Source organism: Euwallacea fornicatus, chromosome 4 (genome assembly GCF_040115645.1).
Source record: "Euwallacea fornicatus isolate EFF26 chromosome 4, ASM4011564v1, whole genome shotgun sequence".
Classification (NCBI taxonomy): Eukaryota; Metazoa; Arthropoda; class Insecta; order Coleoptera; family Curculionidae; genus Euwallacea; species Euwallacea fornicatus.
Window position 1 is genome coordinate 600757 of NC_089544.1, and position 16489 is coordinate 617245.

A 16489-nucleotide genomic window follows, 5' to 3' on the forward strand; every position below is an offset into this window, starting at 1 on the left:
TCTGCACGAGTTTTATTCAGAAGAGCATTGCTGCCGTGCTTTGCACACCTCATTCTGTTTTTCGAAGACTTAAAGCGCGAACTACCATCTTTCTGAATGCGTTTAGAGAGTTTCATTAATTAACATGAATAGAGCCGTAGATGAGGCGTACCTCCTTCAGAATTGCGTTATTTCTCCTCGTCGGGCAAAGAAATGAACTTCTTATGGATTGTCTGCAAGACGTCATGCATGGGGTTATACTTTTTGTTTCTTCCGAGACTAGCCGCCATCTTTCTTCACTGCAGGAAAGCGTAAATGCACTTCACAGTCAATGAATTTGAAAAACGATCCAGCTCAACAAGAAATGCAATTATGCGAAGAATAAGATATATATAAATGCAGGGGTTATGCAATATATCTCCTAATGGCAACTTTAGGAACAGCTTGCGAAGAGATTTATTTCGCTGTTAAGCAACGATGCACCTCAATCAGATTACAAAATGGCGGAACTCCGTTAACGAAGCGAACGTCAACGCCAAAAATTCAGCCAAAGAATCTATTATTGGTTTTGCCAGCTCTTAAATACTAAACCCGAGGCCAAACACATGTAGGTCTAGTGCGGGTAATACAGTGAAATAACGTGCTCTGTAAGTTGTTCCTGAGTTGCTGTTCCAACATCAATCATGCTTGGTAAGGAACGCATATGTAGATAGGATATTGGGGTCATGAAAAAATATATACCCCTCAATTTATTATAAAAAAAATATAAAAGTGAAGGGATCAGGAAGGTAATGAAAAAGTCAGTGTAAGTAAACACTTAAAATGCTGCAGAAATCCTCAGAAACAGTTTATTTTTTCATGTTTAATTAACAATACCGCTTTGTTCTGTTATACGTCCTTTTTCAAGCCACTACGTATGTAGGTCTCCAATCAAACAGTGTTTAAGTTATGATTTTCTTTCGAAAAATTTAGTTCGCCACCTGTTTACAGCTAAAAATCAAATATTTCATTTCCAAGAAACGACTGCAAAGACTGTCGTAGACATTAACAGAAATTTTGTTGTATACAGTACCGTTTTCGCTGCTGTGCACATGGAGTTTGAGTGAGTGCAAGCGAAAGGCAATTGGGCGATTGATAAGTGCAACGGAGACAGATTACCGATTCCCCTTCTATTGACAAGCATTATTATCGATTTTTTCATCGAGTCTACACGTGGGAAAAACACTACTTTTTATGACAATTAGCGGAAAAGGTATAAAAGCCGAGAGTTTTCTGCATTCTATTGAATTCATTCTATTTGGAATAACTAAGTAGATGCTTTAATACCAAAGTTAATTTCATTTTACCAATTCTGTACGGGCGGAAACGTTCTCTTCTAGCCATTTCTTAAACCGCATTTCATTAGCTTCCACGGCTTGAAGCAGTTTCTCTCCAGTCTCAGACTGCCGTTCGTATTTCAATGAATCCTTGGCCTCAGCTACTATAGTCAAGACTTCTTCTATCTTAGTTGAATACGAATCTTTGTCTTCTGAACTAAAGTTTCTTGCTAGTGATTTGAACCTAGCAAGAAACTGCTCGTTTAAAAGAACAGTCAAATATAGAGCGAGCCTAGAAAGAGCCAGGAATACATATTGAGGTAACAGGGAATTAGTTACGTCTTTTGGTGATTACCTGGCGTTGCCAGGGTCAATTTTTCTTGTTGTATCGATCAACTCTTGGCATAATTTCAACTTATCATCTAGAAATTTATTCGAGATTTCTATTTCATCCTCGATCCTGTATGATTGAACCAAAGTGTGTTTTATGGCGTAAACGAGATGGTGATTGGGATGCAGAAAAACTTCCAGTTTGCCCAGGAACTCTTCCAACTCTTCCATGTTGGGTTTCTTTTCAGTTTCCTTGCTTACTTCTTTGCTGAGATGTTCCACGAAATTTCCGACTTCTTTATTGGGCAGTTTAATGCCACATTTGTTACAGATCCAAAAAGTGTTATCGTCCAGTGGATTTGTGGGCAGTTGGATTCCTTTGCAGGAGTCATCTTCCGTTCCTAGGCAAATTAGCGCACTAAAATACGTTAATTTGTGGAGAGCTAATTTTATCAGTAATAATTAGTTTGAAAAAACTTGTGGAGCATTCTCGTGAGCGTAGAAGTGACCCACTTGAGATCTCAACTACGTCATTTCTCAACGCACAAGTTGGCTTAAATTACTCCCTTAAAGGCGGAAAGCCGTCCACCGACCAAAAGTCTGTAGTCTGCAGTGTGGCTTGACCACTGCTAGTTATGGAAATTCCTGTAGTGAACATTCAACAAAGTTCATACAGGGTTGTCCAAATTCGCTGCTGACTTTTGGAATATCGAAAACACGAGGAGACTTTACCTGAAGTATGTCTCAAATTCAGTGGGATCCGCACACCTTTTACAAGAGCAAGTGAAATATTTTGTTTCTTTAAGGTGCTTCCTTCTTTCTTGAGTCCCCCATAAAATATTTGTATACGTAGTTGTGATGTGTTCTCCTTTCATTATCGGCATTGCCGCTCTAAAAATTTACAGAGTATCCCAAAAATGTACCGACAAACTTTAAGGAGTGGTGGGGAACATCAATACGAACTTTTTTTTATGAACATATGCCCGCAAAACAAAAAAAACAATAATTTCTCATATGAAAAACTTACTGATATGTACAGATTGATTTGAAGGTGAGGTTTCTGTAGGCTGGCCCCCGCGTTCTCCTGATCTCACCATCATTAACTTTTTCCTTTAGGGTTATTTCAAATATTTGGTTTGCGAAACGTTTATTCGTAATAAGGAAGATCCTTTTTTAAAAATAATGGCCAGTTACAGACATCTAGAAGCTATTCCCGGTGTATTCTATAGGGCCTACGGGTCAATTAACCGACGGTGTAATCTTCATATTGAAGCAAATGGGTATTATTTGGAACAATTATTAGGAGCCATCGATTATTTGGCAATAAAACGATGGCTAGTAGTAAGATCAAATAGTATCAAAAAACTGACCAAAACTATATTGCTTTTTTTCTGCTTAAATGGCTCATTTGCGGGCATATGTTTGTTAAAAAAAAGTTTCTATTGATGTTTCCCATCACTCCTTAAGTTTGTCGGCATATTTTTGGGACACTCTCTATATGAATAAAACGTCGGAAAAAATGTGTTTCTCTTTACCTAAAAGTTATCTTAAAACCATGTTTTTCGTCAATGGTTTGACAAGTATTTGGAGTGCAATCATGTTCCAATAAACTAGCTATGGGATAGAGCACGAACGCGTCAAAGAGATCGTTAATTTCTGTGGCATTTACGTCCAAAGTTGCATAAATTTTGTGCATAATATCAGTTGAAACATGGGGCAAAATAGACTCGCCCGATTCAGACTCGTATTCTTTCAAAGCCACTATGTAGTTATCATGGATATAAGTCACTTTGTCCCTCACTGCCCTGTAAGCTTAAGTACCGTTAGTGACATGTTTGCGTTGAAGCGACGAACGCACTTAAAAACTTTACTCTCGGGCCCCCTATCATCTAAATGATCCTCAAGATTCAAGAGCATTTCCCATTTTTTCTTGTTAGTTTTTTGTAGGAAAAGCGCTCTTAAAACTATCAGAATGTCGAACCTGCAAAATTGCAATGAAAATTTTAGTTAAAAAATTCAATATATCACCTGAAATATTCATATTCTGACTCGTCTGGTCTGCGAGGTCTGAGCTTCAAAATCTGGCATTCTAGCCCATGTATTTGGGGACATGTAAGACCGTCGCACTCCACACTGCAAGCCGGCCAGCCGCATTGTGGGCAGAGGCAAGTTATCGCCAATAAAACTCTGCGTATCGATTGATTACCGTTACTTTTATGTCGTAAAGTATGTTTTTCAAAAGCTACTTGCTGCACCCCACACAGGAAAAAGGCCCTTCGTCAGTTTTGTAAGGCTTAGGTCCGAAGACTAGCGGCGTGTCCACGAGAATTGCATCGCCCGGCTTTAAGTCCCTATTGGCAACCAAAAATCTGCCAAGTTTTGGGCTACTGCAAACCTGAAAGAAAATCCTCAGGCGTATTCCATGGACAGTAACGTGGTGCCTACCTCGTACGGAAGACAGTCGGCCTTATGGTCCTTCCAGTTTTCCCTTTGATGCTCCGAACTGCAATAATACACGGATTTGCATTGAGAGCATTTCTGCGTACATGCTTCTTTGCATACTTCGCACCGACCCTCAGATTCGGGCATTCTTGAGAAATATAAAGTAGTTATTAGAAACTGCCGGCTATATACTTAACACTAACGAATAAAACATACTTGTAGCTTGTTAAAGCGCACTAGGCCTTTAATGGCAACAAATTGGGATTTCGCAATGATATACATACTATACGGGAATAACGGCGTTACGTAATAAAGAAGTAAAAAGGTGGATTCATAGGTATTGATTACCTATCGGTTATAAAATAACAGTAATTGATTTTTCCTATTTGTTTAACTGGTAATCATGCTCTTTATCGCTAGAAAACACTGGGAAACGACATGCTGAAAGGACAAGTATTTTTTTTAACAAGCACCCTACCCGGTAATGGATATTCTATTGTCTCACTAATGCACTAATTAAAATAGTTGTTGTTATAAAAATACGATGGCCGAACAGATAATCAAGACGTGCGCATCGAACTAGCAGTTCAATCCTCGGTTAAGCAATCTGCATCGATACCTTCCAGCTTGTAATTTTACATTAAGCCGATATGCAACGAGTGGTTAAGACAACGCCGCTGGCAAGGCTTAGTAACTGTCTTTTTATGCAGCTCTAATGAAGAAACTCAATTTATGAAGCGATTTATTTCACTGTTAAGCAATAGTGCATCTTAATCAACCTGCGAAATGAACGAGTCTCGGACTTGGAGAGCCGGCGTTCAGCTGTCGAAAATTGACGGCCGGGATTTCCCGGTGAGACCTGCATGGTAAGAACCAAAGGGCTGAAGAGTGAACTGCTACTGTAATTTCATTCATCGTTGACGCCAAAAATCGGAGTTTCAGTAATTTCTTGTGCTCTCCTGAATGCATAATTTTCCTATTTTCTTTTACAATACGTTTTTAACTGGTTGCGAAAAAGCCATGTATGTCCGCTTCCAGACCCTTTTTGCCCACTAGTGCCACAGAAGTCAGGAGTAACTGCGCACGTGCAATAATGTTGCTCTGAGCAATTAGGTGGAAAGTTTAATAACGGTCATATTTCAAGCACTGGTATTTTCTGGAAATATTCCAATTAGGACGCGGATTCCTTACGTATTTATAAACTCCCCACTAATAGCTATTTTAAGACACATCTTGAGTCAGAGATTTACGCATTTTTATATTTTCCAAGTTTTTGAAGCAGAAAAGCGCGTCTTGTAACTCGATCCCCAATGCTATAGAATTTGTCAAAATGAGTGAATCAAAATGTGCCGTGTGTGGTGAACCCGCCGAACTAAAGTGTTCTGCTTGTAAGTTAGTCGTGTATTGTGGAAAAGACCACCAGAAGCAGCATTGGAAAGAACATAAGACTCTATGCCGCGGGTTTGAGGTAGGACCCTGCGACTAACTTTTATCCCTGAAGCGAAGGTGAAAAGAAACTAACAGAATAAATATGGAGGTGGTGTGGAAAGGTCTTCTTTACTCGGACTAGGGTTGTGTCAAACGCTTAAAGCAGGCCACAAACCTATCGATATCTACCAAAAATGACATAAATGTCAGCTTTAAACTCAATTTTGCGCTTACGATTGACGTTTTACGGTACATTTGACAGTTTATTCCTCCCCTTTTCCTATTTTCCACCCTCTGTTTTTTTTATTACAACTTTTACTAGTTTCACATTAAAACTCTTTCGTATCTTTGTCAAATAATCCACTGAAATTTATCATCAGGTGTTAGAAGATCCGGAATGTGGAAAATGTCTAGTTGCGACCAGAGATCTGCAGCCAGGAGATTTGATTCTAACGGAGAATCCTGTGATTTACGGTCCTCGGCCTCATATGGTTGAAGAGGGACCTGTACCGTGCCCAGGGTGTTGCAGGTAAAAGACTTAATAAAGAGTGCGCATACAATGCCTCTGGGAATAACGTGCACATGTGTATCACTGAAGGCGACTTTTTAAGCCTTTTTTATTTCTTGGCCTTCGACGAGTTTTACATTAAAAACACGCAAATTCACTCACGCTGTACAGAAATAGAATTCTTTACGGTTCCAGATTAATAATCCCGGAAGGTGCAGCTAGATGCGACGGGTGCGACTTTCCCATATGCAATCCGGAATGTCCCGGGTTGAAAGACATGGACAGGCACGGCCACGAATGTATGATTTTAGGTATCCGCGATGTCAAAGCGATAAATGGACTTCATGAATTTTATAGGTAACATTTATTAATTAAGAAGACCAAATAGGGCTAACTGTAGAGTTTTCCAGACAGGACTCTCTTCTACCTTTACGATGCCTTCTTCTCCAACATCGGCAACCCAAAAAGTTCGCTCAGCTCTTAAGTATGGAAAGTCATCAAGATAAAAGGGGAGAAGATACTGAAATATACAAGTAAATGCATAGTACACGTACCTGTGATCTATCATATTAGAATTCAACGCAACATAGGGATATCCAGAAGAGGATCGTGGAATACCTACATGACAATTTTCTCGACCCAATGAAAATGCTGGAAGGAAAGTCAGGGAAACAGGTATTGGAAGACACTTCGAAGGAAACACTGCACAGAATTTGTGGCATTATTGATGTAAACGCATTAGAAATCAATCAAGACGCCGAAATCACCGCTTTATACCCAACGGCGTACCTAATGGAACATAGTTGCCTGTGTAACACGGTGCACAGCTTTGGCAATTCCGACAAAGGGTTTGTATTGGATACTACACCAATACGAACCCCTAAATTTCTAAAATTTTAGATACGTCATTACCATCCGAGCAGCTCTCCCGATAGCCAAAGGAGACCATATCTCGACAATGTATACTCATGCCCTGTGGGGTACGCAAGCGAGGAGAGAACACTTAAGAGAAACAAAATACTTCTCCTGTAAATGCAAAAGATGCGAGGATCCTACAGAAATGGGAACTTACCTGAGTGGGTTAAAATGCATTGGCACCCAAAATGAAGAGGCCTGCGGAGGTGCCCAGCTAGATAGAATTTGTTTGAAAAATATAATAGATTATCGTTTTTATAGGTATTCAGCTCCCAATCGATCCTTTAGATGATAACACCGAATGGGCCTGTAATAAGTGTGACGTCAAGTTAACCAATCAAGAAGTGAGCTATTTAATCAATCAGATCGGTGAAGAAGTGGATAATATGCAATTATCTAATCCCACGGTTCGAGAACTGGACGGCTTATTGACCAAAATGTTGAACTTCGTGCATCCCAACCATTATCACGCATATTCCGTGAGACATTCCTTAGTGCAACTGTATGGTGAGTCTGACAAGTGGTTAATAGGATTAATTCAACATTGATTATCTATAAGGTTTGCCATATATGACGCAAATCTGTCATATTACCACTTAATTGTCAAAATTTCGCCTTAAGAAGTCTTACAATAATTAAGTATATATGGTGTTTCAACTTTAGGTTATGAACAGGGTTACTTGCCAAATCAGTTAAGTGACGACATCGTTGTAAGGAAAGCCACAATGTGCAGGGATCTGCTTGACATAACGAAGAAGATTGATCCAGGCAATGCTAGGTATTTACAGTGCCATTTCATATACATGAACATTTTATATATTATTTTTTAACGCGTAGCCCTGTTGAATAAAAAAGAAGAAAATATTGTACCTAACAGGTATGAAAGTATCTTTATCGCATTTGATTATAGTTAAATCGGCTTGCAGTAAAGTATCCAATTCCACAAAATAATTACCTTATTCGAGTTTTGAGATACTTAAAATTGAACGTACTATCACCAATGAAAAAATAATAGCGAAGTGGTTCTACTGATAACCAGAAATTTAGTTTTCTCAATCATTTAGATAGATGATAAAATTTAAGCATTTGGTGTTTATATATATATTTTTTTGCAGATTACCTTTATATACGGGAGTCTTGCTGCACGAACTGTATCTCGCCAATATGATACTCATAAAAAGGAAGTGGGATTTGGGTATAAAAACAAAAGTAAAATCCATTAATCTCATGTTACAAGAATGCCAATGTGTTCTGAAACAGGCACTTAAAGTGCTGCAAAATGAGAAGGAAAGTCCCGCTGGTGAAAAATTGTTGAGCTTGATAGGAAATTCAAGCAGGGAATTCGAGAAATTTTTAATGCGGAACAAAATAGATTTACCTGAAACTGCTTCGAAAACAAACTAGATTAAGATATAATGTAGATAATATAAATGGGAAAGAAGTAAATATAAAAGCAGTCCAAATACGCCAATGTTGCAAGAAAACGTTTTTTGAATAAAATCAAAGAACATCGCAAACTTATAAAAAAATACAAGTTAGTAAATTTTTAATAAAACACTCCATCCGCTGAAGTCACCCTGCAATCAAATCATCCAAGTTGCAATCAGTTTTTCCTTTAATTACGAAAGGAAAAATATTTGTTTTCCCAACACCTATCGCATCTGTGAGCAAAGTATTCTGGTGTGAGAACTATTGAACAATGCGTGCCATTTCTCGAATAACACGTGAAGAATATTAAATAAGAGATGGTCTTGAGATAGTTCGATCAAAGCTGCCTATATTTTAACATCTGCAGCAGCTAATAAATCTCACCCTACATTGTACCAATTTGTCAACATGAAAGGGTGGGCCGCATCGTAAGAGATAAAGGCGCAAGTTCTAGTAAACCGACTGTAAATTAAAAATGATAAAGGATCAAATTCTTAATCCATGCATCTCAGTTTCACAGCCTCACAAACAGCTCTCATCCAAATACCTATAGCGTGAGCTCCCGCATCTGGAAATTTCGCCCCAGGCGGTTTGGTTGATTGGGCGATGTCCTCGGCTCCGCCGACACCCATTTCAAATGCATAAATCAGTCTACCTTGTGTCGAGTTTCGTCTTATTAAGTCCGCGCAAGTCGCCAGCGGATCGTACATGGTTTTCTCTCCAAAGTTAACGTTACCATATCTAAAATAAACAGCTATGACATATAGGAGGAAATTTAAACAATCACCCATCCCTATAGGTTTGGCCATATCAAAGGTTAAAAATGGAAAATCTAAAAACAGTATTCTAACCTCTTTAAGGCATCCCGAGAGTTTTCCAAGGCCTTTATCCACATTTCAGGTCTGATTTCCTCATCTTCAGGAAATACAGCAAAAGTATTTGCTGCAGCTTCAAACATAATTGAATAAATGCATCCCATAGTCCCTCCTACAGTGTTTTCTAACAACTTGCTTAATGTTAAGAAGAATGTGAAGGGGTATACAAAATTTAATTTCTTATCACAAGACCGTTTGTTCAAAACTTCAGCCAATATTCTTAATCTAGTACCTGTATCTCCATCACCTGAAAAGTTATGGAGAATTCATTAAATTATGCCAGTAGAGTAAAATTGCAACTGACCTCTCTCAGCATCCATTGTATTCAACATCTTTTCACATGAAATTAAAGCATTACATGCAAAATGCAGACACAGTTGAACTATGTTTACTACTCTTTCACTTAACTTAGGTCCTTTTATAGAAGGTGAAAGTCTACATTTTTGTTTTAATCCTGCTGGCATAATATTATTGTCTACTGGAATTGGGCCGTCTTGAAATACTGGTCTCCATCCTACAAAAGACAAACCCACAAAGAAATTCACATTATAATGGAAAAACCAAGGAAAGATCACTTTGGCAAATTACCTGTAACATTACATGGAACCTCTAACAAGTTCACCACAGCTTTGTCAAACACCTTCAAAATGGTAACTGATAAATCTACATCATAATTCAATTGCAGGTAATGACCAATATAAAATTTAACTACTTGTATATCCAGACTACCAAAAAAATTCAAGCAGTGTTTCATGAAAACACATTGTTCACTCGTATTGAGAGCTCCAATATTATTAACAAGCACAATGATGTTATCCCCAGGTGATAATGGAACTTGCTGATTTTGAATTATTTCAGCTAATAAACTTTGGGTAGTATCACTCAGCATATCCATCACAGTGAGTTTCTTAAGATTGGTTTTTCTGTATGTTGAAGCATTGTTCTCTACCATAGAAGTCTTTATGCAAGATAGACACTCTTGGTTAGTTCCTAACATATTTTTAATACTAACACCAATGGTGGTAATGTTGCTAATAACTTTAGAGCAATACTCAACAATTTCTGACATCTGCTTGTCCTGAATAGCTAAAGCCCCAGCAATTTTATTGACAAGTACTATTCCAGATAGACCTCGCTTTTTCCTTTTTGAATAGTGATTATTTCTGCAGTCATCAAAGATTCCTAAGAAGGTAACTTTCAAGCCATCATTTAACGCTCTCTCCACTGCTAAACCAAAGTTTAGAATGTCATTCAAATTTCCTTGACCTACAAGCAAAATCCCCATTTCATGGTTAATGCTTAGCTCTCTTATGGTCCTTAAAATCAGACTTGCAACAGGTGGCTTATTCCATTTTCCTGAAAATGTTGTTTATAAAGACCATTTTTAACCAGGTAATCCTTACCTTGAATAGATGCTGTTAGCATTCCTGTCCCCACATACTCGATGTGGCATGATGAGCCGCCCGAAAGAATCCTCACCTTCATATTTTCTTTATAATTTTTCATTACAATAACTTCACCAAATTCAAACAAAGAGACGGCCTGATTGTAGGAGGCATAGCCTTTGATGTAGGGATCTAGCTGGTCTTCAAGAGGTTTATCCATAACAACAACTATAAAATGAGGAATATGTGAAAGTTGAGAATATTTGAAATTAAAAATCCGCGGTAGTTCCACGATTGTTCTGTCAGTTAGTACACTGTTAGGTTATGGGATTCGCCGCTTTTAAGCACTACACAACTCCACTAGCGATTCAATTCTGTCAAATTTGCGACAAAAATCGCTCCAATACAAGTGCAAAATGCACGAACCAATCCGGGATGATGAACACACCCCATGACAAGTAAAACTGTCACTCTATGGTCGAATTGTCATTAAACAGTCAAACTATTCATCCTTATTGCGTCAGCCCGTCACATACACATATTCCATATATGGAAAACATAACCGCTAAACCGAAACCGAGACCGCAATCTCCTATCTTATCTGCAATAATAAAAACTGGTCTGCGTTCGTGAATCGTGGTAAAAGTCCGTAACAAGATATCCAGTTAGATACATGTAAATTTTTACATTCGTAATTTCCTCCGTTAACATTTAATAACGATTTTTTTGTACCGTTCGGAGTTTCAGGAAATACATTTGACTAAGCAACATTCTAGCTCAAAAGTGAATAGTGGTAATAATATCACCTATAAAAGATGTCCTACAGCTGCAGTAAGTATTTTAAGACTCGTTAGCTAATATTTAAAGCAGAATAAGCGATCTGTTATGTTTTCACAGAAAGTATTTATTCCTGTCTACCCAAAACTCAAAGGGGTCAACCACTTGTTCTGGGTGGAGATCCAAAAGGCAAAAACTTTCTCTATACTAATGGAAATTCTGTAATTATAAGGAACATTGCGGTAAGAAAGCTGCATGAAACCTGTTTTCATAAGATTAACTAGTGTAGCAATCTAATATTTCCCAACAAATAGAGGCATATATTTATATTTCTTATTTGAATGTCAGAGACAGCTATTGAGTATTAGTTAATTTGATGCGTAATGAGTATAATTCATAGTATACTAGGTGTCAACTTAAAATAGATACACTGTGTAACTTTACCCCTATAAGTTAAGCAATTTCATACAAAAAATTTTTATTTAAGAAAGTTAAGCTCCTTGTTGAACCACAATTTAAGGTCAGTTCAGTTAAACCTACCCTTTACATATCATGAAAGCACATAAAAAATTTGTTTATGTTGGACTGATAAAGATGCTAAGTTGAATTTTTTTCTTTGAGCAGTGTGGAAAAGTAATGAACTGGCAATTTTTGTTTTTAGGATCCGGCGATTGCTGACGTTTACACTGAACATTCTTGCAACGTAAATGTAGCAAAATACTCACCCAGTGGATTCTACATAGCTTCAGGAGGTAGGTGTCATCTTTAATATTTTATCTAACAGAAAATAATGTGCAAGTACCTAGAAATTACCATTGTTATTTCATTATAAATGCACTGTCATTATTCTCATATTATATGTATTGTTCAATATACATGTGTATGTGTAGATAATCTTATGATTAATTTGTCATGCCAGATGGCTCAACTATACACTTAAGCAATCAGCTGATAATGCGATACAAGCACGAGTTCATTGTTCCAGTTTATAGGCAAAAAGGTTGCAGATGACAGAACAATATTATTTCTACAAGATTTTCTCAAAATGGTTTTTATTAAATTGGAACTTCATCAGCTGATCTGCAACTTTCATATACCCTTAAATTAACTACATATTTGTGTTGTTATTATTTCAAAAAGTGTATTTGTGTGACTGTGCTCGTTTGCAGACCAATCTGGGAAAGTCCGTATTTGGGACACGGTGAACAAAGAACACATCCTGAAAAATGAATTTCATCCTTTTGGAGGCCCAATCAAGGATATTACATGGTCCCCCGATAATCAGCGTATGGTGGTGGTGGGCGAAGGCAGGGAACGTTTCGGGCATGTTTTCATGTCGGAAACCGGAACTTCCGTGGGTGAAATTTCTGGACAGTCGAAACCCATTAATTCTTGCGACTTTAGACCAACTCGCCCCTTCAGGATCGTGACGGGAAGCGAAGACAATACTATTGCCGTGTTCGAGGGACCTCCGTTCAAGTTCAAAATGACCAAACAGGTGAGCAATAACATTTAATCTTTATTTTCTCTGAAGTTTCTTGTTATCTAATAATAAAATTCCAGGTATTATTACCAATTATGTATTTCGTGCAGTAGTTATTCTTATAAATCATTAACTGTGATAAGCGTGAGCTGTAATCAAGCACATTATTTCCGATATCAGTATTGTCTAATATTTATTTTCATGAAAAACTCCTACACATATAGTTGGGATATTAGGTACCTATTTATAGACCAAACACAGGTCGTTATAATATATCATTTAGCTTGGAGATTATAGCGTATCTTGGTAACACCTACGCGATGTATTTTTGTTTCGTTTCATCCTGAGTGGTGTAGCCGCATTGGATTGAAATAATAACATTTAGTTAATCAACCAGTTAATAAACAGTTAATTGAGTCAATTAATTATGAATAAATAACATAAAAAGATTTCAGAATTTCTTAATTTCTAAAAGAGTTTTGACATTGATAAAACCCACTTAAGGGTAAAGGCCCTTAAGTCGGCCAGAGACATTAAGTGGGTTTTGTCTGTGTCAAAAGGTTAAAAGTTTGAAATGGATTAGTAACAAAAATGATACACAAGTTGTAGAAGCTAGCGCCTTAATTAAAACGGTGATTCTCTTTAGGAGCATTCCCGTTTCGTTCAAGCCGTCCGTTATTCCCCATCAGGAAACCTGTTCGCCTCAGCCGGTTTTGATGGAAAAGTTTTTCTTTACGATGGTACGACTTCAGATTTGGTTGGCGAAGTAGGCAGCCCCGCCCACGCTGGTGGAGTATACGGCATCTCCTGGAGCCCCGACGGTAAACAACTACTCACTGCCAGTGGAGATAAAACAGCTAAATTATGGGACGTGGAGACTAGACAAGTCGTTTCCGAGTTTAAGTTAGGAAACACTGTGGAAGATCAACAAGTAGGTTACCTTCGTGAATATCAACCTTGAAATCCTCGGAACCTCACACACGAGATGGCAAAAAAATGCTCACTTTTATCGCTTCATTGCTTTTTTCCCCTTTAAGGTATCCTGCCTTTGGCAGAACGAGTACCTACTGTCAGTGTCTCTTAGTGGATTTATCAATTACCTAGACGTCAACAACCCGGAAAAGCCCCTCAAGGTAGTTAAAGGACACAATAAGCCAATCACTGTATTAACCCTTAGTGAGGATCGAGGCACCATCTTTACAGCATCTCACGATGGAGTTGTGGCCAGATGGAACACGGAAACTGGAGAAAACGACAAGGTATAAATGTTTTTGGATTTAGCCAATAACCTGTTGAATCATGATCAGTTTGTGTTAACAATTAGATTGATTTCAAAGAGAGGTTTCCTTAAATAGAACAAAAAGTTCAAGTTTTAATCCCTTTTGTAGGTGGAAGGGGCCGGGCACGGCAATCAAGTCAACAGTATGCGAATTCATGACGGAACTTTGTACACAGTGGGGATTGATGATAGCCTTAAGCAAATTGATATCGAAGGCATGTTTATAGGCAAATTGCGATAGCAAATAAGTTAATTCCTTTTACCTTAGGAAACACGTACAGAGCGCAAGACTTGAAGTTAGGATCTCAGCCGCGGGGTATGGACATCCTAAAGGAGCAGTCGATCATAGTAGTAGCTAGTGTTAACGAAATTACCGTTGTGAAAGACAATAAGAAGCTGAGTACTCTTAAGGTCAATTATGAGCCAACTGGTGTGAGCTGTTCTCCTCGGGGACACATTGCCATTGGTGGTTCGGTAGATAATAAGGTAAGTGGTCGGTTGAATCATTCATAAAAAAGCAAATTTTAATCTTTTTTCTACAAAATCATGTTGGTTATTAGGTACACATTTACGAATTAAACGCAGACAACTTGAATCTCTTGCAAGAATTAACACACTTGGGACCTGTTACTGATGTCGCTTATTCGCCAGACGACAAGTACCTTGTTGCGTGCGATGCCAATAGGAAAGTCATCTTATATGAAACGGAAGAATATAAGGTAAGCAGTGTTAAATCTTGTTGTTATATGCAGTGACTTTGATTAACTGTTTATAACGACCGGGTTATTGGGTTTCTTATAAAGAAAAATGAAATGGCAGAAGTTTGGGAATTTTTTTATTCCATCAGTACCTTTTCTTGCTGCTTTACCTAGGCTCAGATTGTAAGTATACACTTTACCTAGGCTCAGATTGTAAGTATACACAACCTAGGCTCAACAAACTAGCTAAAGATTTGTATCTATGTATTTTTAAAATTATTGATATTTTTTAGCTTCAGACTATAATATGTATTTGCATTTTTAGCCCGCAACAAAACAGGAGTGGGGCTTCCATAACGCAAGAGTAAACTGTGTTGCCTGGTCCCCCGATTCCTTACTAGTCGCCAGTGGTTCATTGGATACAAGTATTATTATTTGGTCTGTAGAGAAACCTGCCAAACACATTATCATTAAGAGTAAGTATCTTTTTAAGTGTGTCTAATTCAGTTAATGCCTCTTATTTATTTTAGATGCTCACGCTCAAAGTCAAGTTACGAAATTGGCTTGGGTAGACAATAATACCGTAGTCTCCGTAGGTCAGGATTCCAACACCAAGTTGTGGACAATTACTCCCTTCTAGTCCCATACAACTAATATTACTACATAAATGCTTGAATTAACCTTATTCAGGCTACCCTGTATTGTACGGATTTGGCTATGATTTAAAGTATTTTCTTCTTTATTCGCCTGCGCATTTAACGCTCATGTAATTTTTGTACATTTACACTAATTCAATTAACATATTTATTTATTGTCGCATTATCACGATTTATTTCAGTGTTGTACATATTACAAGACATCTTTGCTTTCACGCCTTGTTTGAATTTTCCTTTGTGTTCACCATTTTGTCTTTTACATACATAACTTGAAGTGATATTGCATAACTTTATTAAAGCCTCTGGATAATATATGTGAATTTCTGACTTGTAATAGAGTTTTTGCAATCGTCAGACACTGGATAGAAAAACAGTATTACATGTAATACTTAATACACAGGGTGGCGGATTTACATGAACAAAACCTGTTTACTATTTCAAAATTCTTTAAGTAACAATGCCCATTAATTGTATTTATTGCATTAGCAACACCACGAATAATATTCATACATTTACGATTGAACAAAAACCACAAAATAAGTTGAAATACATTAGAATAAGGTTGTGCAATATGTGTGAAGGCCTAAAATGTATTCCTAACAATATACGAAGGTGTAAGATGGCAGTTACTCGAATTTTGGTAAGGTTAGACACATGGATTGTTTACTGATTACGTATTAGTAGTACCTAAGTGGACTGTACAACACTACCGCTAATTTCTGAGGTCGATATACAACGATTTAACCTGGCTTGCTTTAATAAAAAAATTGATGATCTTTGAACTAACACAGCTCGCTGAGTTAAATATTTTCTGGGAAATCTGGGGTAGAGCTTTATGCAAACCATTTAGGGACGTATACAAAATGTATTATTTAAAAATATTATGTGGATCTAAAAAAGTATGTATAATCATTATTATTTGAGAAAATATAAAGTCTTATATACTTGTAGCAGTGTTGATTTCATTTATTATTCAAACAGGGGTTTCGT

At 37.5% G+C, this 16489-nt stretch overlaps 4 protein-coding genes across 7 annotated transcripts; 2 read left to right on the top strand and 2 right to left on the bottom strand.

Annotated features, from left to right (window-relative positions):
* Positions 1 to 259: 259 nt before the first annotated feature.
* LOC136338938 (SET domain-containing protein SmydA-8-like) lies at positions 260 to 9019 on the bottom strand. Of its 4 annotated transcripts, XM_066281773.1 has the most exons (10): positions 4284 to 4508; positions 4071 to 4215; positions 3872 to 4020; positions 3654 to 3812; positions 3484 to 3606; positions 3161 to 3430; positions 2358 to 2516; positions 1651 to 2043; positions 1326 to 1587; positions 260 to 278 (listed from the first exon to the last, which is right to left on the bottom strand). In XM_066281773.1, exons 2-10 carry the CDS (start codon positions 4212 to 4214, stop codon positions 276 to 278), a joined length of 1662 nt encoding a protein of 553 aa, XP_066137870.1. In that variant the 5' UTR covers position 4215; positions 4284 to 4508; the 3' UTR covers positions 260 to 275. The 4 variants fall into 4 exon arrangements, with proteins under 4 accessions (XP_066137870.1, XP_066137869.1, XP_066137868.1 ...); XM_066281772.1 differs by lacking the exons at positions 260 to 278; positions 4284 to 4508 and adding an exon at positions 8894 to 9019 and having other exon boundaries at positions 786 to 1587; XM_066281771.1 differs by lacking the exons at positions 260 to 278; positions 4284 to 4508 and adding an exon at positions 4546 to 4625 and having other exon boundaries at positions 786 to 1587.
* On the top strand, positions 5344 to 8383 carry LOC136338934 (SET domain-containing protein SmydA-8-like). The gene is made up of 9 exons (XM_066281761.1): positions 5344 to 5535; positions 5876 to 6024; positions 6199 to 6360; positions 6414 to 6536; positions 6594 to 6851; positions 6904 to 7124; positions 7180 to 7425; positions 7582 to 7696; positions 8034 to 8383. Exons 1-9 carry the CDS (start codon positions 5398 to 5400, stop codon positions 8320 to 8322), a joined length of 1701 nt encoding a protein of 566 aa, XP_066137858.1. The 5' UTR covers positions 5344 to 5397; the 3' UTR covers positions 8323 to 8383.
* Positions 8133 to 10826, bottom strand: LOC136338936 (PTS-dependent dihydroxyacetone kinase 1, dihydroxyacetone-binding subunit DhaK-like). Its single transcript, XM_066281762.1, has 5 exons — positions 10625 to 10826; positions 9810 to 10577; positions 9526 to 9735; positions 9198 to 9468; positions 8133 to 9087 (listed from the first exon to the last, which is right to left on the bottom strand). Exons 1-5 carry the CDS (start codon positions 10824 to 10826, stop codon positions 8841 to 8843), a joined length of 1698 nt encoding a protein of 565 aa, XP_066137859.1. The 3' UTR covers positions 8133 to 8840.
* A 353-nt stretch (positions 10827 to 11179) lies between these two features.
* Positions 11180 to 16449, top strand: flr (actin-interacting protein 1 flr). Its single transcript, XM_066281760.1, has 11 exons — positions 11180 to 11437; positions 11504 to 11625; positions 12045 to 12135; positions 12553 to 12881; positions 13513 to 13797; positions 13904 to 14125; positions 14255 to 14360; positions 14414 to 14631; positions 14706 to 14864; positions 15169 to 15319; positions 15374 to 16449. The coding sequence occupies exons 1-11, from the start codon at positions 11422 to 11424 to the stop codon at positions 15481 to 15483; spliced, it is 1809 nt and encodes a 602-aa protein (XP_066137857.1). The 5' UTR covers positions 11180 to 11421; the 3' UTR covers positions 15484 to 16449.
* Positions 16450 to 16489: the final 40 nt, after the last annotated feature.